The following is a 26,185-nucleotide window of genomic DNA, read 5'->3' on the forward strand; positions in this document are numbered from 1 at the left end:
GAAGACAATTGTAAGTATGCTCTCTTTTTTACCTTCTCAATGTAATTAATCACACAGAAATGACGTTGACATATTGTAATACCCATTAATCCCACCATTCTCACACAATATTTTCTTAGCTCTTCCTACTGCATATATTCTCTCTACGCCTCCCCTCCATATTCTTTGATTATATACTACGATATAGCCACTACACTAATTATAATTATAATTATTCTACGTTTCTTGTTATTATTATTATTTATATGTTTATTGTTTTTTTTTTCTTTGTTTTTTTCTTGGTATTTTTTTTTCAGGCAGTCTTTCATAGTATCAATAAAGTAAATAGTTGCATTCACCTTTATATATATATATAGTTAAATAGATATAATATTTGATTCTAGAAGGTAGTATCTTTTACAATATAACTACTTTTTAGTTTACTTTTATTCTTACATATATATATATATATATATAAGAGGATATACACCTATCTCTCTATCAGGTTATACAACTTAACATATTCATGCCGCTGTTTTGCATATATTGCTTTTTAATATTACTATTATTATTTTGACAATATCATTTTTTCTTTAAGGTCTCTATAAATCATCTATTTCCTTCCATTTTCATTTTTTAATTTTTTTTGATTAAGATTGATGATAAATAGAATCTATAGGTATATACATCTATACCTACACCGATGCCTTGCAAAAATTAATCCTAGATTAGTTAGAAATATATTTTTTGCTACAATATTATTACAATTAATATTATCTTTAGTCTATTGGTCTTTATATAATAGTTCAGAAACTAAAGATTCGATACCGGGATTATTATCATCCGCATCCATTGCATATTATTGGTCTGGTAGTGAATCTTCCAATGATTTAAATTCTAATAAACCTTATGTTAATCCTAAAACTTTAGATCCTGATTATGAATATTTTAAAATCGATCCTATTATACAACAACAACAAAATATTATTAAATATAATAATAATAATGATCAAGATGCAGACGAACTAGAAGAGAATGACGAACATATTGCGGATTCATCATCTTCATGGTGGGATTATATACCTGCATTGATTTATGATAATTCAAATAACGAAGAACAAGGATCTCGTCTATTAAGATTATATAAATTGTATGAAAAGATGAAGTTTAATACAAAACCAATGTGGATTGATGAATATACTCTAGAAAATTTCTTGACGATCCCTGTTGGTGCGGACAAAGGTTCAAGAGTAGAATCAATTGACGATCTGGAACTTTACGATTTCGACCCAAGATTGACTTGGTCTGTCTATTTGGATCATATGATGAGAAACGCCGATGATACTAGTTCTTTGAAATTACCATTTTCATGGTATGACTGGACTGATTTCCATGAACTAAATAAATTGATCGCTTTGAAAGAAACTAAATTAAGTTGTAATTTCTTCTTTGAAGGTGCCTTTGATAAAGAAACATTAGATATTATTGAAAACGAAATTGGTGAACCGTTATTTAGAAATGAAAGAGATAAATACTCTTTAAATAGATGGTACCTTTTCTCTAGGAAATTATCTACACGTCATATCTTTAGTGTCATCTCTAATCATTGTTCAAATATGGGTATTAAAGATGGCAAGATTGTGAAACCAAAATTCTCTACAGGTTTAAATATTACTTTGTTATTCGATAGAGTGCGTACTGAGGTGTTCCAATTACAAACAAGAAACGCTCTATTGACCTCCGAACGTAATCCATTATCCCTGACAATGGTTTCCGATGATGGTGAATCGTTCCAAATCGAAGTCGAACAGAATGAAAGAGCCAATGTGATAGAGTCTCGTTTGATGCATGATTTTATTGGGTTGCAAGATACTTCCAAGTATGATGATAACGAAGAAGATATGGAATATGCTGATCTTAATTCACAGTTAGATCCTCGAGGGATTGTTTTCGACCATGAAAGAATATGGCATAATTTCTTAACTAATGATACTGCTAAAGATAAATATAAACTCAAAATAAAGGAAACCGATCCAGAAATCTTTAAACACGATTATATCCATTTAAAACCTGAAGATTTTGAGTTTGATGCCCATGCTAAAATTGAGGAATTAGAGGCAATTCCGAAGGAGGAAATTTCTGCTCATAATTTACATTATTTGAACAGTTTGAAAACTTCTGTTAGAACACATCCTGCTTGGCTCCTAAATATTTCTCAGAACCTGGTAATATCCAACAATTCAAGGGGATGGGTCATCACAGAGATAAGAGATTCTTTAATGGTGATGATTTGATCGATAGTCATCAGGAATATTTCAATAGATTAAATGCCATGATTAGAACTTTCCAAAAATTCACTTATAATAATGGTATCTTATCATGGTTAGGTCATGGTACCCTGTACGGTTACATCTACAACGCCCAAACTTTCCCATGGGATAATGATTTTGATTTACAATTGCCGATTGCTCATTTGAACTATTTGGCTCAATATTTCAATCAAAGTTTGATTCTTGAAGACCCACGTTATGGTAATGGTCGTTATTTGGTCGATGTTGGCGATTCTATCACTGTAAGAAATAATGGTAATGGTAAGAATAATATTGACGCCAGATTCATCGACGTGGATACTGGTCTATATATTGATTTGACAGGGTTAAGTATCTCTGATGACGTTGCTAAGGATTCTATGAGATCCTATTTGGAAGAACAGGCCAAGAAATCCAACTACACTTACGATAGAGTGTTAAAAAATATATTACCAAATCCGCTTGATAAATTTAAAGAAGAAAATAATAATTTGGCTAGATTGAACATTACTCAATTGCAAACCTACGTGAAGGACCATGAAAGTGATTTTGGAAATGATGCAAAGGATGCAGTTAAGAAGTTGGTAAAGCAAGAAACGGAAGAGTTGATCAAATCAAAAAAATTAGAAAGAGGTTTAAACAGCGCAGAAAGATACGAAACGCATAAGAAATTCCAAGTTTATAACTGTAGAAATGATCATTTTGTCAGTTTACAAATTATTTCACCTCTAGTTAACACCATGTATCACGGTATTCCAACTTTGATTCCAACAAAGTATATCACTGCATTGCAACACGAATATAGTGTTCCCAAGCCGTACGGTTATTCCACTTTCCAAGGTAAGACCTATTTGCCTGATCTAAGATACTGGGTGAAAAGTAAAATAGTAGAGAAATGTTCAAACTTGAAGGGCTGGTATCCAGATGAAATATACACTCCATTAGAGAAAACAAAGACACTTAATGACATCGACTTCAATGATATATGGACAATACTAATGAATATCAAAGGTAGCAAAGAATTCAAAGATGGTAACATCGATCTTTTGGCTAACATTTACAATTCATTTACTTCAACTTCTTATAGATTACGTGAATTGGAAATCCAATATGCTCAAAATATCTCTATCTCAATGAAGAGAGAATATTTAAGCTTGTTAAGAAGTGAGGTTTCTCCAAATCTACTTTCACCCGGTAAGGACCCAGTTATCTATCTTCATGAAAGAACTCTTTACGAACAATTAAGTAAAGAATTCAATCAAACTCTAATCGATAAAATCGAGAGTGCGGTTCAGGATAAATATATTAGAAAGTACTGGAGGTCACTAAACGACCTAAAGTATAAGAAACTTGACCTTTTCAACGTGACTTTACCAGAGGAATCCTCAATTAAATCGGACAATGAAACGTACATCAATTTCAATAAACTGAATACCCCTGACTATTTCAATGATCCAAACAAGAAACCAAATTCTCTATTTGCAAAGGATCCAGTTTTGGAGATGTAACATGATTACAGTAACATGAACTTATGACCAACAAAAACTTATAAAACACACACAAACAAACATTTACCATTAAAAGTAAACTTATAAATCAATGGCATTTTTTAAGTAGGTAGGAGTAGGCTAGCACCATTTGTATATTATAGTCTCTATTTCTTCCTGCTTATTTTTTTTCGAAAAATTTGTATACCCTTCCATAGCTTGCACAATCCATCACATAATAATAAATAATTTAATGCAAACTACTTATATATTTCATTAATAATTAATGATTATCTTTTTATTTTACTCGCAGAAGACTGTAAAGCGACAATTGATAACCACAACTTAGGAAATATACCGTTTCAGAAATTTGGTGCTAAATATTTTTACCCGCATCGTGAAATTTAATTAACAAATCATATATGTAAACTAATAAGACTTGAGTGGCTCATATATAACAGATTAACGGGATTAGTTTGAACTACATAAAACACTGATCATCCATTGATTTATCTTAGTAATTTTACTATAGATCACCCAATTCTTCATCTATAAACCATGCTTTCTTTAAGGAGGAAGGTGGACCCAAAAAATGTACGAGTCAGAAAGAAACTGATCAATTCACACTCTGCCTCCGAAGATAACATGTCTCTTTCGTCAGCTCCTGTAAATTCTACAGGGACGAGTTCTAGTGATCCAAGAAGGATTGCATCCATTAATGCACAAGACAATAAACTTTTTTCCGAAACAGATAACTCATTCTCTGATTTTGATAGCACCTATTCAATTTTTAATTCTATATTCGACAGACTGAAAAGCCCAGACCCACAAGACCGATCGAATGCCACTAAAGAACTAAAGGAATCCCTAATTTCTATTTCAAGGGATTTATCAGTTGAACAATTCCAAAGATTCAGTAATATCATCAACAACAAAATATTTGAACTGCTCCATGGTGCAACAACTGAGGAAAAAATTGGTGGTATCACCGCCGTAGATACTCTTATTGCATTCTACTTACACATCGAAGAGCTTCCAAACCAAACGGCTAGATTGGCAAATTACCTTCGAATGGTTCTACCGTCTAATGATATGGGTGTGATGCGTTTGGCAGCCTCAACACTAGGTAAGCTAGCTGTACCTGGAGGTGGTACAATCACATCTGAGTTTGTTGAAAGTGAGGTTAAAAATTCTCTGGAATGGTTAACATCAGTACCAGAAAATAACACAAATTCTAAACTAGAATATAAAAAGCATGCAGCATTACTTATTTTAACAGGGCTGGCAGATAATTCACCTTACCTCTTATACCCATTTATTGATGACATATTGGAAAACATTTTAAATGCTGTCCGAGATAACAAAATCGTTATCAGAGAGGACACAGCCAAGTTACTAGGGAAATGTCTAATTGTGCTGCGAACCAGAAATAATTCACATGAAAATGAGAAATGGGTAGAGAGATTATTCAAAGAATGCGACTCAGGGTTTACTTTTGGTGGAATTGAATATGTACATTCGAGTTTATTAATATATCATGAACTTTTGTCATCTGATAATAATAGACTTATTAAGAATAAAATAAATGAAATGTTTAAAAATTGCATGCACTGGAGAGAACACAAATCTGAAGTTGTGAGGCAAGAAGTTTACAGGGTGTTCCCATTATTTTCCAAGTTTAATCGCAAAATTTTTATATCAAAATATATGGATCCAATTGTAAAGTACTGCCTTAAAGCATTAAAGTCGATGAGGGTTAATTTTATGAATATTGGCGATCGTGGTGCGGTACTAATGGCCCTGGGTGATGTCGCTTTTGAAACAGGGCATAATATAACTCCATACCTAGATGAGATAATCTATAATATAACAGATGGACTTAAAATGAAATACAAGATCCGGAGGCCATTTGAGGAAGATTTGTTCTACTGTGTTCAGAAATTGTCTATTGCTATTGGTCCAGCTCTACTCAAGTACCTAAACAAGGATATCTTAAATCTTATGTTACAGTGCTACCCCACACAATATATGCAAGATACACTAGCAACAATAATAAGCAAAACTCCTTCTGCTGAAAAAGGAATAGACGATCATCTCTGTGCGTCACTATCCAAGACACTCTATGGTGGTAGATTTTACTCATCAGGACCCCGTACAAGTACCAAACCTGTAAATATCAAGGAAGCAAGAAAATATAGAAACAGATTATACTTTAATGCAAATAGGGAGAGTAATAGTGATGAGAATGACTGCAAAGTATTAGTACAATCATTAAAAATGTTGAAAGATATATCTGGTACAACATCTATAAAAAAATTAACTAGCCTGGTTATCATTGATTATACTGCCCATGAAGACCCCGAAGTTAGAAAACTCGCAGCTTTAATATCTTGCAAGGTGTTTTCTATGACTGATAATTACACCCCTGATACTAACGAAGAATCTGAACTAACAGCAGAAATATTAAGCAAACTACTAAGTCTTGCTATTACGGATCCAGTCGATGAAATTAGACTTGATATTTTACAAAATTTGAATAAAAACTTTGTTCATCACTTAGCACAACCAGATAACCTAAGACTTATTTTTATAACTCTTCATGATCAATATTTCCCAATTCAAAAAGAAGCAATAAAACTAATAGGCACGCTGAGTGGGAGTAATGCCTCTTCAGTTATTCCATTTCTTCAGAAGACGATGTTAGGGTATCTATCCATGTTAAGACACACACACATAACAAGAAAGAAGGAAGAGACTGTAATTTTATTAGATTTACTGATTGTTACGAGCCCCACTACCTGTCACCCATATTTAATTGAGGTATTGGAGGTGTTATTACTAAAAGTCCAAGACCCTTCAACATCAGTGGTGTGTACCTCTTTAGATGTAATTGGTGACTTAACAATTGCTGTTGGAACAGAAATGAGAGGTCACGTTGATAAAGTAATGCCTATTATTATAACTGTTCTGCACGACCAATCAAACAGTATGAAGAGAGAGGCTGCTTTAAGAACTCTTGGGAAAATGTCAAGTGCGTCTGGATATGTCATCGAACCGTACCTTGACTATCGTAATCTATTAGGTGAATTAATGAGTATTCTAAAAACAGATTCCTCAACGGGAGTCAGAACAGAGGCACTCAGAGTACTTGGTATATTAGGTGCATTAGACCCTTATAAACACAGGGCAGCCGAATTTATCACCAATTCCAAGGCACCAATAGAACAAAATGCGCCTCCTATCGAAATTGCTCTTTTAATGAAAGGTATGTCTCAATCAAATGAGGAATATTATCCTAGAGTTGCTATTACACGATTAACGAAAATTTTGAATGATTCGACGTTGTCAACACATTACACGACCTCTACACAAGCTATAATTCATATATTACAACTGTTAGGAACACGTTCAACCGTATTTTTAGACCAAGTGATGCCAAGTATTCTATCTGTTATGAAAACATGTCCTCCATCGCTACTTGACTTTTATTTCCAACAACTCAGTTCGCTTATAACGTTGGCAAAACAAGAAATTGTTCCCTATGTTGAGGAAGTATTCACTACAATCTTTGAATTTTTCCCTATTATAAAACTTCAGAGTACAATAATATCTTTAATTGAAGTGTTATCTACGACTATAAGAAGTGAACTGAAGCAGTATATGCCATTAATTTTAACTCATTTTTTGAATGTTCTAGAGCACGATAGTTCGGTGAAAAAAACTGTATCTATAAAAATTTTAAAATGTCTTGTGGCGTTTGAAACAAACCTAGAGGAATACGTTCATTTTATTATACCTAAATTGATATACCTTGCCGAATATTCTATTGAATCTCTCAGAAAAAGTGCTATCTTTACTATCGGTAAGCTAGCAAGGATAATTGATCTTTCCGAAATGTCATCAACTATACTGCATACTCTTGTAAGAATTTTAACCTCCGATGAGAAAGACTTGATTAAAGCTACCATGAATACAATTTGTTTCCTACTACTTCAGATGGATCATGATTTTATTGTGTTTATACCAATAATTAACAAAACTCTGATCAAGAAAAAAATTCAGCATTCAATTTACGATCAACTTATTAGCCGACTATTAAATAACGAAAGTCTTCCAGTAAATGCTACTGATAAAATACCCGGAATTCAGAATAAAACTGATGAACCGGACACTCCACCACTACGAAATCTAACTGTAAATGAAGAAAATTTGAAAGTATCTTGGGACTGCAGCCAACAGAGAACAAGAGATGATTGGCAAGAATGGTTTAGAAGATTATCTATTCAGTTATTGAAAGAATCCCCGTCACAAGCACTTCGTGCATGTTCTAATTTAGTAAGTGCCTATTATCCATTAGCAAGAGATTTATTCAATGTGTCATTTGCTAGTTGTTGGAGAGAATTGGGCTCTACGTACAGGGACGACTTCATGAAATCCCTGAACAAGGCTCTATCTTCCCTTCAGACTCCACCCGAAATATATCAAACTTTACTGAATGTTGTGGAATTTATGGAGCATGACTCAAACATGTTACCACTAACATCTGAGACCTTAGGTAAATACGCACAAAAATGTCACGCTTTTGCCAAAGCTCTCTATTATGAGGAACAAGAGCTTACCGAAAATGCCAATAGCTCCACTATTGAATCTCTCATAAGTATTAATAATCAACTTCATCAAACAGATGCTTCAATAGGTATTCTAAAGTATGCGGAACAACATCATGATATGCAATTGAAAGAGACGTGGTATGAAAAATTGCAACGTTGGGAAGATGCTTTAAATTCCTACAACGAAAGAATAAAAGAGGGCGACACATCGTCCCCAGTAATGCTTGGTAAAATGAGATCATTATATGCGCTCGGAGAATGGACCGAATTACTCGATCTAACGAAGGAAAAATGGAGTTCTGTCACTCATGAAACACGCCAAAATATTGCTCCATTGACAGCTGGTGCTGTCTGGAACCTAGGCTATTGGGATATGATGGAACAATATGTCAATCATATCACACCAAACACATTTGAAAGAGAATACTTCGACGCTATTTTTTCTTTGCATAGAAATAACTTCCACAAATCAACAGACCATATTGATAATGCCCGTAATTTGCTCATGACAGACATGTCATCTTCTTTAAACGAGAGTTACAGCAGAACGTATGGATTTGTAATTCGCTTACAAATACTTTCTGAGCTCGAAGAAATAATTACATATAAAAAGTTACCATTCGACTCAACTAAGAAGCCGGATATGAAGGATACGTGGAATAAGAGGTTAATAGGTGTCCAGAAAAATGTAGATGTCTGGCAGCAGGCTTTATTAATCCGTTCCCTTGTTGTGAAACCAAAAGACGATATCAACAGTTGGGTAAAATTTGCTAATTTGTGTAGAAAATCAAACAGAATGGGAATGGCTAAAACTGTATTAAATATGCTTGTAGATAATTTAGATGATCCAGATCAACCGTACGCTGTGGTAGCACCCCCCCCTGTAGTGTACGCACAGTTGAAGTATCTCTGGGCTGATGGGTCCGAAAAGGATGCATTAAGCCACCTGATAACATTTACATCCAGAATGACAATGGATCTGGGATTAGATCCTACAAATATGATTCGTGAACGCGTAGTGGAAAAGAGCAATACCTCACCAGAAAATGTAACTGCTTATACAAAATTATTATCAAGATGTTTCCTAAAACAAGGAGAATGGCGTGCTGCTCTAGAACCAAATTGGCGCCTTGTTGATCCAGACTCTATCTTAGGCTCATATCTATTAGCAACCCATTTTGACAAATCTTCTTATAAGGCATGGCATAACTGGGCGCTTGCTAACTTCGAGGTTATATCTGTGTCAAGGTCAAAGAAGGTAGAAGTTTCTAATGACGAACAAGGATCCATTGATACCAATAAAGACGTATTGGTAGATGATAAAAACCAATCAAGAATGGACCTAATAGGTTCCTCAACTTTTACCGAAATCGACGAAAATGATTACCCTGCTGAATTAATTCAACGTCATGTTGTCCCTGCTATGAAGGGATTTTTTCATTCCATAGCATTATCAGGAGTAAATTCTATCCAAGATGCTTTAAGATTACTAACGTTATGGTTTAAATTTGGTGGACTCCCAGAAGCTACACAGGCAATGCATGAGGGGTTTACGTTAATTAATATAGGTACATGGCTCGAGGTCTTACCACAACTAATATCACGTATTCACCAAGAAAATATAATTGTGAGTAGGTCACTATTATCGTTACTCTCGAATCTTGGGAAAGTTCACCCTCAAGAGCTTGTATATCCGTTGACTGTTGCAATTAAATCCGAGTCAGTTTCTAGACAAAAGGCAGCTCTCTCTATAGTTGAAAATATGAGAATGCACAGTTCAGAATTAGTGGATCAAGCCGAACTAGTTAGTCACGAATTAATTCGTATAGCTGTCTTATGGCATGAATTGTGGTATGAAGGTTTGGAAAACGCAAGCCGACAATATTTTGGTGAACATAATATCGAGAAAATGTTTGCTACGTTAGAACCACTACACGAATTACTACAGGCTGGCCCTGAAACCCTTCGTGAAATATCATTCCAGAACCATTTTGGTAGAGATCTGGGAAATGCTTATAAATGGGTAGAAAAATACAAAGTTTCCAACGATCTAAGCAATTTGAATCAAGCATGGGATATTTACTATAACGTGTTTAGAAAGATCAGTAAATTAGTTCCTGAACTGGAGACGCTAGAGTTACAACACGTTTCTCCTAAACTATTAAAGGCCAGGAACATGAAATTAAGTGTGCCAGGTACATACCGGATAGGTGAAGAAGTCATTACAATTTCTCATTTTAAACCTGTTTTTCCAGTAATTTCGTCAAAACAAAGACCTCGTAAGATATCAATTAAGGGTACTAACGGAAGAGATTACCAATATGCTCTAAAAGGTCATGAAGATATTAGACAAGATAGTTTAGTGATGCAATTATTTGGTCTTGTGAATTCGTTATTACAAAATGATCCTGAGTGTTTTAGAAGGCATTTAGATATCCAACAATTTCCTGCGATTCCTTTATCTCCGAAGTCAGGTATTTTAGGCTGGGTACCAAATAGCGATACTTTCCATGTGTTAATCAGAGATCATAGAGAAACAAACAAGGTTCCATTGAACATTGAACATTGGGTAATGTTACAGATGGCTCCTGATTATGACATACTAACGCTGCTACAGAAGGTCGAGGTGTTTGAATATGCTATGGATAACACTGAGGGCAATGATTTGGCAGATGTGTTATGGTTGAAAAGCAGATCATCGGAGTCCTGGTTGGAACGTCGTACTACATACACTAGATCTTTAGCTGTTATGTCAATTGTTGGATACATTCTTGGTCTGGGTGACCGTCATCCAAGTAATCTTTTACTAGATAAGTATACAGGTAAAGTAGTCCATATTGATTTTGGTGATTGTTTTGAAGCAGCTATACTGAGAGATAAATTTCCAGAAAAGGTTCCTTTTAGATTAACAAGGATGCTTACAAATGCGATGGAAGTTAGTGGTGTAGAAGGTAGTTTTAGAATTACTTGCGAAAATATAATGAGGGTGCTGAGAGATAACAAAGAGTCATTAATGGCTATTCTAGAGGCTTTCGCCTTTGATCCTCTGATTCATTGGGGCTTTGATATATCTCGTGAAAAAATCATGGAAATGACAGGTATTGAGCTTCCGGACACTAACTTAAACGATTTATTAAGAAAAGGTGCTATAACCCAAGAAGAATTTACAAAAATGGAGGAGCAGCAAGATAATGAAATGAGAAATGCTAGATCTGTACTTGTTTTGAGAAGAATAACAGCAAAATTAGTCGGTAACGATATGGGGCCTGGGGCCCAATTAGATGTACCTGAGCAAGTTGATAAGTTAATTCAGCAAGCAACATCAATAGAAAATCTATGCCAACATTATATCGGCTGGTGTCCATTCTGGTAGGTAAAAACTTATATATAGATATTTATGTTCAGTCAATTATATACTTATTCGAAAATTAACGATATCTCAAACCTACTACTGTTTTTAATCTTTTACGTTTCTATAGGCTTCGATTCGCGTAACGCGAGGCTACTTTTAAGAGAAAACAAATCTTCGAAACACCAAAATTTTTCAATGAACAGTTCTATATTTATGAATATTTTATTTAAGAAAAACAAACTCATAGGCTATTAAGATAAATTATCAGAGATTACCTAGGTCAATATATATATATTATCAATGTCAAAATTGCAGGAGTTAGAAAACAATAAAAGGAGAAAGTTATCCAGCGCTGCCGATCAAGAGCATTCTCAACCATGGGTTGAAAAATACAGACCAAGAAAGTTGGATGATGTTGCAGCTCAGGATCACGCTGTTACCGTCCTAAAGAAAACATTACAATCAGCAAATTTACCTCATATGTTATTTTATGGACCCCCAGGTACAGGTAAGACATCTACAATATTGGCACTAACAAAGGAGTTATTTGGCCCAAGTCTAGTAAAATCAAGAGTGTTGGAGCTGAATGCCTCAGATGAACGTGGTATCTCTATTGTCAGAGAGAAAGTGAAGAATTTTGCTCGTTTAACCGTGTCTAAACCATCAAATGAGGACCTAGAAAATTATCCTTGCCCTCCTTATAAAATTATTATTCTAGATGAAGCTGACTCTATGACAGCAGATGCACAAAGTGCTCTACGTAGAACAATGGAAACATATTCAGGTGTTACAAGATTTTGTTTGATATGTAATTATATTACTAGGATTATTGATCCATTGGCTTCAAGATGTTCCAAATTCAGATTTAAATCGTTAGATGCCTCTAATGCATTAAGTAGGCTATCATATGTTGCAGATCAGGAATCCGTTACTTATGAAGAAGGTAGTTTGGAGAAGATCTTAGACATATCGGCTGGTGATTTGAGAAAAGCCATAACATTATTACAATCTGCATCGAAGTTAAGCAATTACAACGATAACAATAAGATAACTCCTGGGCAATTGGAGGAATTGGCCGGCATAGTACCAACTCCTATACTAAAGGAAATAGTTGAAAAGGTAGCCAGCAAAGATGTGAATAGTATCGTACAATATGTTAGTGATTTCTGTAAGGACGGATGGTCCGGCGCTTCTGTGATCAATCAATTGCATGAACATTACATTACTAACGATATGTTCGATACTAACTTTAAAAACCAAGTTTCAATGATTCTGTTTGATACTGATTCTAAATTAACAAATGGTACAAATGAACGTATTCAATTGTTGAACGCACTTATTAAAATTTCTCAAGTATAACCACTTATAAAATCTTCTGCTAATTGTATATATTTTATATATAACCAACAATACACCAACTTTAATCAAGAGAGAAATGCGATTTCTGTAGGTTAAAATGATTGTCTATACTGTTCGGCGAACAAAAGAAATAGTAAAAAAAAGGATCAATGTAGTTAAATAAATAAATTATATGACTTATATATGCCGTTGTAACCAGATGTATTTATGGTTAAATAATATGCATCGCGATTGGTTAAACCAAAATAATGAATACATGGATATCAAGGGTTATGCAGAATTTTTTTGAATAGAGGAAATATTCAAGATATTAAGTTAAAGAAGACAGGGGAGGAAGATTTATTATTGAATATGATATGCTTAAGATAATGTCAATTTCTCGATAAGAGACACGTAATACTTTTCAAATGCTTTTTGGTCCAGAGTAACAAGTACTTCTATCAATTCCATTATTAGCTGGTTTGGAAATTGGATTTGAGGTAGATATATTTCAGAAAGGTATTTCAAACATGGATTTGAGTTCATGTCTGTAACTTCATAGTTACTTTGGACATATAGTTCTTTTAACAGACGTGATAAATCAGATGCCATGACTCTATAGCTACCTTCTTTTATATTAAATTTATATTCAGGTCTAAATGGAATTTCAAAGACCAATGGCACAGCCTTCGTTATCAAAAATTCATTAAGACCTTCTATTCTATTTGTATTAGCCGCGTGGATGTCATTAGGATCTGTACATTTACCAGAGCCGAAATATTTCACAAAATTGAACAAGACATTAAATGCTAACTTCATTGCTGATGTTTCCTGCACATCTTCCGGTGTGTAAGTCAGTAAGTCTGTCAAAATTAACGAAAGCGTGTTAAAATTTTTCTCCGATAATAGTAGCGAAGTGACAGAATTAGTAATAAATGATTGCAAGAACGAATAATAAGCTTTTTTCAATAGTACTTTATCTCTAAACGTGTCAGTAATAACAATATTTTTACCAGGATTGTTTTCGACAAGCCCAGGATTTGTATTATGTTCTTGTTCTATCTGAGAGAGTAAAGAATGTATTTTCTCAATAGTGGGAGTTAACAGATCATTATAAAGTTGATAACAACCTTCATCCTTGTGAAACATGTGGACCATTTGACCCAGGAAACCTAAGAAATCATTCATCTCTAGCACTTTAAGGTCAGATTCGAGAAATAGTGCAATCAATTTATTTGTAAAAGGAATGATTCCACTGTTTAATATTGGAATCAATCTCGAGAAAGTGAACCTTGAGGCATCTCTAATATTTTCAAACTTGTTGAAGAAAGAAAATGTAACTAGTACAACCTCTGCTATATTTGAAAATTTTTCGATTAAGGATTTAGTAATTAATTTTTTGTTGACCAAGACGTTATTAACTTGATTTTCTGGGACTAACCCACCTTGAACACCTCTTGCTAAAGTCCCAATAGCCATCAAAATATGATGACATTGAAGTATAACTTCTGGAGTTTGGATCTGGGAAGAAATACAAGTCTCTAAATCCTTAAATAGAGGAGTAAGTACGTTATCCAAAATATCATAATTTTGATCTGAGTTTGCTCCAATTAATAAACCAATACCTTCAAAAAGATACATTTGGTTACTAAAAGTGGTATCATCCTCGGTTCCATCGGCACTAACATTTCCTACTTTGATGACTAATAATTGACTCAGTTTGTTTATTATTTCGTTGATGATATTTGTAGAGAGTTTAGGTTTTGTAATTTTCAATAGTCTAGTAAATAAATACCATGTTCTTATTCTAACCTTTTCTCTCTTGTTGAACATACCAAAATCACTACAGAAAATGTTTAAGAGTGCAAATTCATCTTTATCATTATTCAAAAAATTGTTATGTCTAACGACTAATTCAAAGAAAGAAATCTGAACATATGAGTTATCCAACGTGAAAATGGTAGGATTTTGTAAAAGAGCATCCATAAATTTAACCATAATCTGAGCTGGCTCAGAAGTAGAAATTTCATTTTTATTGACACCGAATAAGTTATTACGGATACTTTCAGCCAAATTATGTATTTGATAAATCATTAACTCTGGATCTCTCCAATCTTTATTTGAATTAGTTAGAAGAAGTAAAGATTCAATTTGATTAGTAATATTTTGTAAATAAATTGTCGGACTAATCACACAAACACTATCTTGGAAAGTCTTTATCTTTGATCTAATAGTTTCATTAAATTCATCTATTTCGTCTTGAGAATCCTCATCACTACTTTCATCTATTCTCATTTTCTTGACGATAACTTCTAATAATGAAAATAAGAAGTTGGAATGTCCATTTGTTAAAGTTTGTTTTTTGGAGGCCATTGCTACTGCAGAACCTGGTTTCCCTCCTAGAGCGAATAATTTCTTTAAGATTCCTAAATATTGGGTAATAAATGGGAAACATTGTTGTGTCACTGAATCGTACTCGTAGACCATGAATTTCAATACCAATGGTGATACTTGTAATAAAATTTGTTGATCAGCTGCGTTTGCAACTTGTTGTGTTTCATTATAAGTAGGATCCTGTGGAGATATATCATTACATTGATCTAAGATAATGGCAAGTTCTAATCCTACAGATGATACTAATTTGGCAATCTGTTCATATACCTCTAAATCGTCTTGTTCTATCTTTGCAATTTTCTCAGTAAGACTTAACATACTCAATAAAGTCAATTTATCTACTGGTTTCATCTTTTTAGAGATAATTTCACATAAACATTGGCAACAAGCTATTTGAGTTTCATGATAATCAAGGAAACTGTAAATGACAGATATATATTCCTCATTAATGATCAAATTTACATCGATCCATGAGATATATGACCCAATACATGATAATATTAATATGGAGATTTCTTTATTAATTTGAGGTATTTGAGCTTGAGCAACATTAGTACCATTAGATGGAATCATACTCTTTAAAGAATTTAACCATATTGTTACTAATACAGAGACATCCTGAATTCTCATTGAATCTTTTAAACTATTATTTTTAATTTGGATATCTTTAGATCTTACAAAAGTTTGATCAGCAATTTCTGTATTAATAAAACCACAAATTCTTGCGAAAAAATCTAACCCTAGTGGAGAAAATTCGGAAGAGATAGATTTCACTAATGATTCTATCGATAATAAAGAGATCATATCACTAAAAAAAGTAATCCATTGATTTCCATTACATTCACCATAACTTGCATAAAATAATCTAGTGATCAATTCAGCAATTTTATTTCTAAAATATTCTTGACCTTTTAAATCATTAGTGATTAAATCTCGAATAAAATTCACTGTGGTAGTCTTTATAAATACAATTTGTTCTTTATTATTCAATAGAGACGCTTGATTCACGATATCACATAGAACTTGTAAAGATACAAATTTAGTGATATCATCTGATAAAGGATCTATCAATAAAGAAGAGAAGAATTGAGATGCATTAGGATCATCTTTCATTTCATTCAAATAATTCAATGCTTGCTTCTTTGTATCTACATCTGAAGTGGAATCATTCGCCACAGATATAACGTTTCTAATTCTTTGTAACATATCGGAGTAAAAGGATGGTAATTATGACTGGAAATGCAAATGATATAAAATAAATAAAAAAAATATGGAAAATGAAAAACACTAATTGATGGAAAACTGCTTCCCTTTTTTTTTCTACAGTAACAGGATAAATGAGTTTATGGACACTTACTACTTTAATCTTTTTATCTTATACTCCTTTAGCTTGTTCTTCGAAATGTGATGCTATGGCTGAAGTCTCCGGTCAGATCAAATAAATAACTGTTTACTGGGGTATATATGTATATATATGTACCTATCGTCAAATGAATATGGATAAAATTTCTTAGCAGTATATATATATATATATCTTCTAGTCTTGTAGCACGAATGAGATACAGTACAGATCTAGCTGAATTGTGAAGCTGGGTATTCACTTGTGTTAAAACCTGGCCTTTATATAAAATGTATAGATATCCAACGAAAACAACAAAAAAAAGCTCACTCAAAATCTTTTTCTCTCTCTTTGTCCATCGAAAGATTGAAAAACTTTTCGCTTCGCTTCTCGCGGTGTTTGCGCTGTCCACTCTCGCTGTGGCCGTCGCTGTCACATTTTGTAGCTATAAAAGTTGGTGAAGCTGCTGCTGCTGGCAAGTTTGAACCCAAGAAGATCCAATGCGATGAGATGAGATGAGCTGGCAAGGTAGCCAGGGGGGGGGGAGAATAGCTATGACGCATCTCTCCCCACCCCTCCCCCTCATATGAGTAACTCTGTTGTATGATGCATACATGTGTATGCACTTATTTATTGAAGTTTGTTCAGTAGGTATATACACATCTATATAAGTGAGTCATTCGAAAACTTGTGTCTGTTTCTACATAGATTCGGCAGCTAGGAAGGTCTTCAGTTGTGCAAAGGCTCTACCTCTCTGAGAGATTAAATTCTTATCCTCCTTTGCCATTTCTGCATATGTTTGACCGTTTGTAGATTCCTTTGGTTGAAAGATTGAATCCCAACCAAAGGTAGTTGGACCACGACTTGAGACTATAGTTCCCTCTGTGATCCCTTGGAATACATGAAATTCGCCCTTACCATCAGCATACACTATCGTAGTGATGGCTTTAGCATCTTTATTATCGAAAGAATCTAACATTTGAACAATTTTAGCCAGACCCATACTCTTAACAAACCATTTAATATAAGCACCTGGTAAACCATTGAATTCATCAAATACTAATGCTGTATCTTCTACAAATACAGGTCTGTTGGGACCTAATATTTCAGAGGCTTGTTTGCATTTAGCCATAGCAATACTCTTTAAATCAACATCTTGGATTTCTTCTAAATCTAATGGTTCATTAATTAAATTGAATTTAGAACTTTCAGATGATAGAATCATCTTCACTTCCTTTAATTTGTTAGCATTACCAGTAACAAACACAATATCTTGAATAGACATCTTTATACAAACCGATTTTCAGTGTTGTGGGTTCACTTTGTAGTTGTTGTTGTTGTAGTTGTAGTTGTGTTTGGGTTTCTCTTCTACTTGAAGAAAACAGTTCTTTTATAATTTTTTCTCGATTTATCGTAAGGAATAGAGTTTTTCACTAAAAAAAAGGTATCCATGTTAAGAAATTAAAACCATCACCATTCGACACAAACGAGCCATACTGTTCTTGATATCTTAAGTTATTAAAATTATGCTGATTTTATGATAATGCATACACATAAATATATATCTATATATAAATAGAAAGTAGGAGGAGTTAGAGAAATAACGAAATATATATATTTGTCATTTCATTTATAATTCCAATGATAGTTTATTGATCTAATTGGTAGCAGTTGGTGGAGCGTATTCCAATTCGTTGGAGTTTTCATATTCGTACATATCCAGAGCAACAATAGCAGATTCTCTGACAACGTCGACTGGATCGTTCAAGTACATCTTTAGGACTGGGACAACGTCTGGGGTAGCAATGGCACCTAGAGCTTCTGCAGCTTCATGTCTAACCATAGGAGCTTCTTCCATTCTAGCTAGAACTTCAACAAGTCTTGGAACAGCAGCTGGGTTACCCATTTGACCAAAAACGTAAGCAATTTCATGCTTGAACAAAGCAGATGGATCGTCAAAACCAGTAGCCAAAGCATAGATAGATTCATTGGTACCAATGTCTCTCAATCTGAACATGGCTCTGTATCTTTCGAACATTGGCTTTTCTTGGTCAGTCAACAGTTTTTGTAATTCAGCAACCTTGTAGTTCTTGTCTAAAGCTAGAGGTGGAGCTGGATCAGTACTGCTGTATAAGGATTCTTGTAGTTGTTCTTCTTCAGCCTTAGCACTATGAGCCCAGTTGATTCTACCAATGGCTAATTCAGCAGTTTGTTGAACGGCTGGATGTGGGTCCTTTTCTTGGACGGTCTTCAAGTCATCTAGAGATTCTAGATCACCTAGAGCACCTAGAGCTTCAGCAGCTTCGTGTCTAACCATTGGTTGTTGTTCAGCATCCAACATAACCTTTCTTAAAATTGGACAAGAAGTCATGTTCTTGGTTTGACCCAAAACGTAGGCGACTTCGTGCTTCAAAAGTTCAGAGTCATCAACGAAAGTTTCAGCAATGTATTGAACAGCCTTGTTAGCATCTTCTGGGTCCTTTTCAAAGGCTTCAGCGACACATTTTAGGTTGAACAAAGCTCTGAATCTGTTGGCTAATTCAGAGTCCTTAGAGACTAAGACATCTCTTAGTTGTTCTAGATCCTTTTCATCGATGACCTTTTGGTAATGTTGTTCTAGTTTAGTAGACATATTTATAAGATATAGTAAATGCTTGATTGATGTTTACCTACAAAAATTTTACTACTAAATAAATAGAGCAAACAAAATTAGAAATTTTCCAAGAACAAGGAATCAAATTCACAAATTTTGCAATAGACCATACCCTTATATATACATATATGCTAATAGTCCTTATACTTATTCTTCCAAAAGTTCAGTCTGTGAAGTTTAGAATTATTAAGCAATTTGCAGAGCTTCTCGACTGAAAAGATGAAAATTTTTTCTTTTTTCACTTTGGGCGATGACCTAATCCTCAGATATTAGCGTAGACTATACACTAACTTCAATTAGATTCAACTATTGCAAAAAAAATTTTCAAACTTTGGGTATCCTTTTTAAAAAGAAAAGAAGGTGAAGAGTTGCTGCTACTCTGCTGTCCTCTCTTAGATATAGACGGAGGTTCTCATGTGTTGTTGGTCTTCTTGTGGTTGCGTTTGTGGGTTCTCACATATCCCTGGCAACGGGTTTTTGCAGGCACGCTTGTCACCGTATATCGTTTTCTTACAGTAGGTTGCCTGTAGAGTCAGTCAATTGAGCTTTTATTGTAAAAGGAAGTAGCTAATTTGATAGTGTTGCAATTGAATTTGCATTGTTGGCCGAACGTGAGAAATGTGTTTGTGTTTATTTTATTGTTTCAATTTTTTTTTACCAAATGAAGATAATGGATGTCAATGAAGAACGAGGGGAGAAACGTTGGAAAGAAGGAGGTAAATGCATTATGGGAAAACCATAAGTTGAATTGAAAACAGAATCTACCATATGAAGTTACTATTTTTATTTAAATAAGAAAAAAGTCGTTAAGGCTCTCCTACTGCAAGAGACAATCGCTTAAAATTTAATGCGTTGATAGAAATGTACACAATCATATATATATATATATATGCATATATTTATAAAATTCCTACTCCCTAATGTAACGAGCTATGTTTTCTGCAGTTTCACTGCTTGGACTCTTTGCGGTAGATGCTAATGCTTCGGCGTATCTCTTTTGTAAATCTGGTGTCTTATCATCATTGACTTCACCAGTCATTCTCTCCTCACCAGCAAATGTGTATTCTCTTTCGACACCCTCATCTTCATCTCTTTCTAGTACACCGTCGTTTTCACCCTCTTCCAAATCACTAATGACCTCTATACTATCATCACTTTCGTTACCATCCTTCTTCTTGCCTTCGTTAAGACCAAGATCCTTCATTAATCCATTCAATGATTTTTCTTTACGTTTCTTCTCTTTCAATTCTTTCTCCTTAACAATTCTATCTCTTTCTGCTTTATAAAACTCGTCATATTCTTTCACTTTATCATCTACTGCATCTAAAAATTGATCAAACCCATCACCTGTGTAACTAGAGACACCAACCATATCTAACTGGGAATAAAACTCTTCCAACATCAGAGACATAGAGTTAATCAAAGAACTCATGTACCCAGACCCCATCCCAAGATCACCATTCAATTCTTGATCTTCTCTAACAGCAGTTTGGAATGCTTCAAAATCGGTCATCCATTCTCTAGCGAAATCCTCTTTCTTAACATCTGTTTTATTGAAAACTATAATCATTGGCAACTTAGTCTTGTAAAGGATAGAACAAGCATATAACATATTACTCATAAAAGTCGTCGGCGAAGAGTTTCTTGGGGTATCAACTATGTAAGCTATGACGGTTGGGAAAGTCGATGCAAATGATTCAGTGATGATAGCACCAGAAGCAGACCATACAAAACATTCAATCTGACCAGGTGTATCTATTATACAATGTGTGTGGCCTTCTTGTTTCTTTTCAACCAAACCAATTACCTGGTCGATCTTAGTACTGAACAGATTCAAACTGGTCACGATGGCACCGTTGGGTCCCAACTGGTAGTTTTCCATGACTTTCTTGTACTTGATAGAGTCCCTGATATCAATATTGGCACCATATGGAACGTTCAACACAGCAGGATCCAAATTAATAACATATGGTGGCTGTTCTTTAGAACGTAAATGTGAATTTAATCTCTGCATAAATGTGGTCTTACCGGACCCGGCCATACCAATGCAAATAACGGTGCTCAAAGTCATACTTATTTGAAAAGTTTAAGTATATATATTAATTATAGTGTAGAGTAAACGACAATAGCCCTGGAGTCTTTAGCCTATATATATGTGTATATTTCCCTCTCATTAGTTATATATAGAGATGTTCTTCTTCATTCAAAGTACCACTCTCTCTTTATGTTATTATTACATAATGAAAAATTATCGAAAAAAGCGATGAGCAAACAGAAAAATTGTGATGGGTCACGTGAAAATGGACATGTCGGTCCCAAGACCACACTTCTGGCACACAATAAACTTTCTGTTTATCTATATATAAGTTCATGTAATAATATTTATAAATGAATTCACTTGTACATACTTAGTACTCTAGCCTCTACATTATCGAAACAACATTCGTGTTGGGCAATCGTTAAATCGTTGGCGAGAGCCTTCATTTGAGATTCAACTTGAGCAGGTTGAGACATCATATCTGGTCCCTGAGGAGTCTGTGTTTGCATCATACCTAACTGACTATCTGTGTTTTCGGAAGTTAGAAGATTGAAAACAGGATCCAAACCTAATACAGAGATGAAATACCAAGAGATTGCACTGACCCAGCGGACATCCAAGTCTGCTGTCATAACACCACTTTGTAACATCTCCTTAAATCTTAGAGTTAATGGGAATGGCAACTTCATCAGAACAAATCCAGCGAAGAAATGATTCACCCACCACATGATTATTGTTTGTGGGATGAAACTGGCCATGTTCCCCTTTGCCATGCTCATCATGGCTTCAGCAGTACCCGGATCATTGAATGGATTCACAGTCTCCCCAGTCTTTGCAGCCTTAGACCTTGCAACATATTTACCACTTGCCAAAGCCTTTGAAAGATATTCTTTCCTCTCTTGAAATGATTCATCACTGATATTCGACCCATTCCCAAGTAAAACTTGAGCCTTCATCATATATTGTGCTTCTGTATTTTTCACTCTAGGTTGTCCCTTCACGCCAGATCCAATCAATACAGACACCTGTTGACGCAAGATCCCAGTCAGGATCATCACAGCAGAGATGGGCAATAACACCCAATATTTCAATTGTGGATCCAGAGTCAATTCTGCTATAGCTCCCGCTGTTGCAGTAGTGACACTGCCGCTAAGCAATATACTCCATAAATCTACCATTGTTTCCTTCTGATGTACCTTTCTGCTAACAGTATGTGTACCTTTGGTCCCCACTATAGTGATACCTGTTACTTCATGAGAAGTCTTCTTTTAAAGAGTGTCTTCCTTCAACAAACTTCAAACTTCAAAATGTTTGAACGGGAAATTTTGTATGCACCGCGTAGGGTAACTGCAGTTCTAATTAAATTGAATATACTTAATATCTGTCTATAAAACATATACATTTACTATTTACATGCATTGCACTTGTTAACTGTTTGACCCTAGGAATTAAATATTTAGTGACTATTGCTGGTGAATAGCAACCACTGAGAGTTTGACGTCATAGTAGGGTTGGTGATTCTAATATTTGCGAGCAACTCGAGAAACTCTCTTGCAACGGTCTTGCCAGAGGATAATGTTGAATTTGAATTATCCTTACGTTTCTTGGCTATAGCTAATAAACCTTTGTAATCAAGATTCTTATACATATTATGTGTCTCTTCAAGTATTGGTTCTATTTCATTCAGACCGTCTATATTTTGAGGTCCGTCAAGCCGTATACCAATACCATATGGTTCAATAACATTATCAGCATATGTGAATTTGGTCCATTTTTCATTCAACAATAATTGATTTAATGTTGATATTGATTGAAATCCGATGTGCGTGTTCCCTTTCCAATGTAATATTTGTTTAGAGGTTAGTTTTGGATCTAAACATGGACGAAAGTTTGCTTTACTTAATGGATCTTTTAGTAGCAATACTTTTCCATTTAAGGACTCCTTATGTGCCTCCCATAGGAATTTTCTATCGATTTGTTGATCATTGTTAGGTTTACTCAAATGGTACAAGTAAAAAACGTTGTAATTAGATAACAATTTATTATATTCAGCGGTAAGGTATTGATTCATTACAGTACGCTCTAATTGAGCAAAGGACTTCTTGTTTGGTTCAGGTGGATACTTCTTCAGTAGCCAAGGGGCCTTCCATGGTAATCTCATGGTATAATCCTTATGTCTGTTACTGTTGTTGTTGTGATAGTGTATTTCGAAAGGTCCAGCCCTCCATATATTATTGACGGACACATATAGTTAAATATATAATTATAAATTAAGATAGTCCGGCCGATGGATATAGAGAACAACAGTGAATGAGGACAGTAAGGACAACAAAGAAACAAACCAAAGAGAACATAGATAATCTAACGACCATGTACCTTATTCGTATGGAATGAATTTATGTGAGTTCAACTTAGAAAAAGTGCAAAGAAGGGTCTCTAATATCTATGTTCTTCATGCTTCAATGAACTACATAAAAGATGAAAATTTTATAAGATGGCCTGCAGACTTGAACAAGATACGATTCCGATACTTATATGAACTTCAGGGAATACACGCATAACTTTGAACCTTATTTATAAAGTCCCTCTTCTTTCAATTACAATACACAAAGCTGGTTTGTTGGCTCTTGCAGCACTTTTCCATCCAGGTCATATTTAAATAGAGATATATGGAAAGAAACCGAATAGCAAGCACTACAATTGGGTCTCCCAACTTAACACCTACAAAAACAGGAAGCATATATCGAAAATGATGACCAGTATTCATAAAGATTATTCAATTGAAGCATTCTAAACCGCTGAATGCTCAATAGGTAAATGTTGTTTTACCTAGCGATATTTTCAAGAAAAGGTTTACTTTCTTCATGTGGATAATGACGAAATTCACATGGTTTGACATTCTAGGATTTATACTACCATCTTCAGTAAATTGGTGAACTTGTTTCTAAAACTAGTCTTGGGCAAGCTATCTGTTTTATGCTTAGCATCCCAGTTTTTGTTATACTTGCTCTCGGTAGTTGCTATTGTAATTTATATGATTATATTTTATGGAGTCTCAACAACGCTAGCAGAATGACATTCTATGGAGAAATTGTAAAGTATCGTCCAAGTTCAGATCCTAGGACTTGGCAACTAATTGCGTACCATATGAATCAATATCTGACAGAACAAGAAATATATTTACCTTTATATAAGGAAGAGGATTACTTTGTTTTGTTTAAAACACTCGTACAACCTATTCTGCTAAACGTTACATCTAACACCCCTACTATTACAACTAATGATAATGCTACTGAAAATCTTGAAGAATTGGTTACAGATAATCAAAATTTAATGAACGATACACCTACCACTATCGAAGAAGGTATGAATGTGACAATCATACCAGTTCCAACTGCTGAGGCTATTGATGAGATATCAAACCAAATTTCAGCACTATTTCTAGAAGAAGCAAAGAAGTAAGCAGTTCGTGTATTCAACGAGGCCGACAAAATCTATTGGTTAGAGAGGTATCCATAATTTACCGTATAAATAATATAAACACAAGTATATCCTTCTACAGAATATCCGTTTATGTATGTTTATCAGTGACTAAATGGACATCGTCTTCTCGTCATCAAGAAATGGGTTTTGTTGACTTCCCAGGTAATTCTATATCATCCATAGTCTGCAGAACACTAGATATATCCATAAATCTGTTCAATCGTTCCAAACACAAAGTTTTATTATGTCTCATCCAATTGCGTTTACTCTTTGCTTTTCTTTTCTTTTCGTATCTAATAGCAAAAGCGTTGAAAATTTATTTGAGTTGCAACCAATGACTGCATAAAAAAACCTTCTATAAATGGATACCTCAAGTAGAATAGTCTGTAATCTGCAGCTCCTTGCTGAATAAATAATTTTATACTGTTACGATACATGAAAATGTTAAAACTTAGATATCAAGATTATAACGATGAAGGATAACACATCTCAGACCACAAAACTATTAAATAATAATGAGGCGGAAGAACATGTCGCACTCCCATGTGACAGATACAGTAGTAGACTAACATTCTACCTATCATTAACTGAGAACTATTTGATGACAGTGATATTTATTATTGTTACCCCAATTATGTCATATGTGCCATTATTATTGGGTCTAATAGGAATACCTGTGGTGTACTTGATTGCTAGTTTTCTAATTGAATTGCTCTTAATAACGACCATACCCTTTACATTTTCCTATGAGTTTATTATCAAAAAGATGGAATTAGCCGGACAGATGAAGTTTTATAGTGAGATAGTTCAGCATAAACCTTGTTCTGACCCTGCAACTTGGAATACCGTAGGGTGTCATATGAAATTATATTTCCAAGAACATGGATATAACATGCCGCTATACGATGGGTCAGATTACTATATGTTGTTTACCAAAATGGCATCTCCGTTGACATTTAACACAGAACCTAATCCAGCTTCGAATCTATCACAGAACACAGTCGGAAACATAGAACAATCTAATAATGATCAATTCGATGGCGGCGCAACAATTAATGATAAACCTCAAAAGGAGCGACAGTTGGTATATCTGGAGACTGCTAAAGAAAAAGCTATCCAGACCTTCAGAGAGACTGAGGATAGACATTGGGTGTCGTTATACCCTGAACTTGCTTTTTGAAATATAAATATCATACAACTAAT

The 26,185-nt window shown here is 34.4% G+C and overlaps 10 protein-coding genes across 10 annotated transcripts; 4 read left to right on the forward strand and 6 right to left on the reverse strand.

The window, feature by feature from the left end:
* Positions 1–4,333: 4,333 nt before the first annotated feature.
* KABA2_04S13068 (uncharacterized protein) lies at positions 4,334–11,758 on the forward strand (the record flags this gene model as incomplete). Its single annotated transcript, XM_041550641.1, has 1 exon — positions 4,334–11,758. One exon carries the CDS (start codon positions 4,334–4,336, stop codon positions 11,756–11,758), a length of 7,425 nt encoding a protein of 2,474 aa, XP_041406575.1.
* Positions 11,759–12,037: 279 nt separating this feature from the next.
* RFC2 (replication factor C subunit 2) lies at positions 12,038–13,096 on the forward strand (the record flags this gene model as incomplete). The annotated part of the gene is made up of 1 exon (XM_041550642.1): positions 12,038–13,096. One exon carries the CDS (start codon positions 12,038–12,040, stop codon positions 13,094–13,096), a length of 1,059 nt encoding a protein of 352 aa, XP_041406576.1.
* A 360-nt stretch (positions 13,097–13,456) lies between these two features.
* Positions 13,457–16,675, reverse strand: LOS1 (Ran GTPase-binding protein LOS1; the record flags this gene model as incomplete). Its single annotated transcript, XM_041550643.1, has 1 exon — positions 13,457–16,675. The coding sequence occupies one exon, from the start codon at positions 16,673–16,675 to the stop codon at positions 13,457–13,459; it is 3,219 nt and encodes a 1,072-aa protein (XP_041406577.1).
* An 833-nt stretch (positions 16,676–17,508) lies between these two features.
* On the reverse strand, positions 17,509–18,093 carry HAM1 (nucleoside triphosphate pyrophosphohydrolase HAM1; the record flags this gene model as incomplete). The annotated part of the gene is made up of 1 exon (XM_041550644.1): positions 17,509–18,093. One exon carries the CDS (start codon positions 18,091–18,093, stop codon positions 17,509–17,511), a length of 585 nt encoding a protein of 194 aa, XP_041406578.1.
* Positions 18,094–18,465: 372 nt separating this feature from the next.
* Positions 18,466–19,440, reverse strand: LIA1 (deoxyhypusine monooxygenase; the record flags this gene model as incomplete). The annotated part of the gene is made up of 1 exon (XM_041550645.1): positions 18,466–19,440. One exon carries the CDS (start codon positions 19,438–19,440, stop codon positions 18,466–18,468), a length of 975 nt encoding a protein of 324 aa, XP_041406579.1.
* A 931-nt stretch (positions 19,441–20,371) lies between these two features.
* Positions 20,372–21,532, reverse strand: NPA3 (GTPase NPA3; the record flags this gene model as incomplete). The annotated part of the gene is made up of 1 exon (XM_041550646.1): positions 20,372–21,532. One exon carries the CDS (start codon positions 21,530–21,532, stop codon positions 20,372–20,374), a length of 1,161 nt encoding a protein of 386 aa, XP_041406580.1.
* Positions 21,533–21,855: 323 nt separating this feature from the next.
* Positions 21,856–22,677, reverse strand: EMC3 (Emc3p; the record flags this gene model as incomplete). Its single annotated transcript, XM_041550647.1, has 1 exon — positions 21,856–22,677. One exon carries the CDS (start codon positions 22,675–22,677, stop codon positions 21,856–21,858), a length of 822 nt encoding a protein of 273 aa, XP_041406581.1.
* Positions 22,678–22,955: 278 nt separating this feature from the next.
* Positions 22,956–23,660, reverse strand: CBT1 (Cbt1p; the record flags this gene model as incomplete). Its single annotated transcript, XM_041550648.1, has 1 exon — positions 22,956–23,660. The coding sequence occupies one exon, from the start codon at positions 23,658–23,660 to the stop codon at positions 22,956–22,958; it is 705 nt and encodes a 234-aa protein (XP_041406582.1).
* Positions 23,661–24,475: 815 nt separating this feature from the next.
* KABA2_04S13244 (uncharacterized protein) lies at positions 24,476–24,961 on the forward strand (the record flags this gene model as incomplete). The annotated part of the gene is made up of 1 exon (XM_041550649.1): positions 24,476–24,961. One exon carries the CDS (start codon positions 24,476–24,478, stop codon positions 24,959–24,961), a length of 486 nt encoding a protein of 161 aa, XP_041406583.1.
* A 493-nt stretch (positions 24,962–25,454) lies between these two features.
* KABA2_04S13266 (uncharacterized protein) lies at positions 25,455–26,162 on the forward strand (the record flags this gene model as incomplete). Its single annotated transcript, XM_041550650.1, has 1 exon — positions 25,455–26,162. The coding sequence occupies one exon, from the start codon at positions 25,455–25,457 to the stop codon at positions 26,160–26,162; it is 708 nt and encodes a 235-aa protein (XP_041406584.1).
* Positions 26,163–26,185: the final 23 nt, after the last annotated feature.

This window comes from Maudiozyma barnettii (genome assembly GCF_903064755.1).
Source record: "Maudiozyma barnettii strain CLIB 1767 genome assembly, contig: KABA2_04, whole genome shotgun sequence".
In the NCBI taxonomy this organism is placed as follows: domain Eukaryota; kingdom Fungi; phylum Ascomycota; class Saccharomycetes; order Saccharomycetales; family Saccharomycetaceae; genus Maudiozyma; species Maudiozyma barnettii.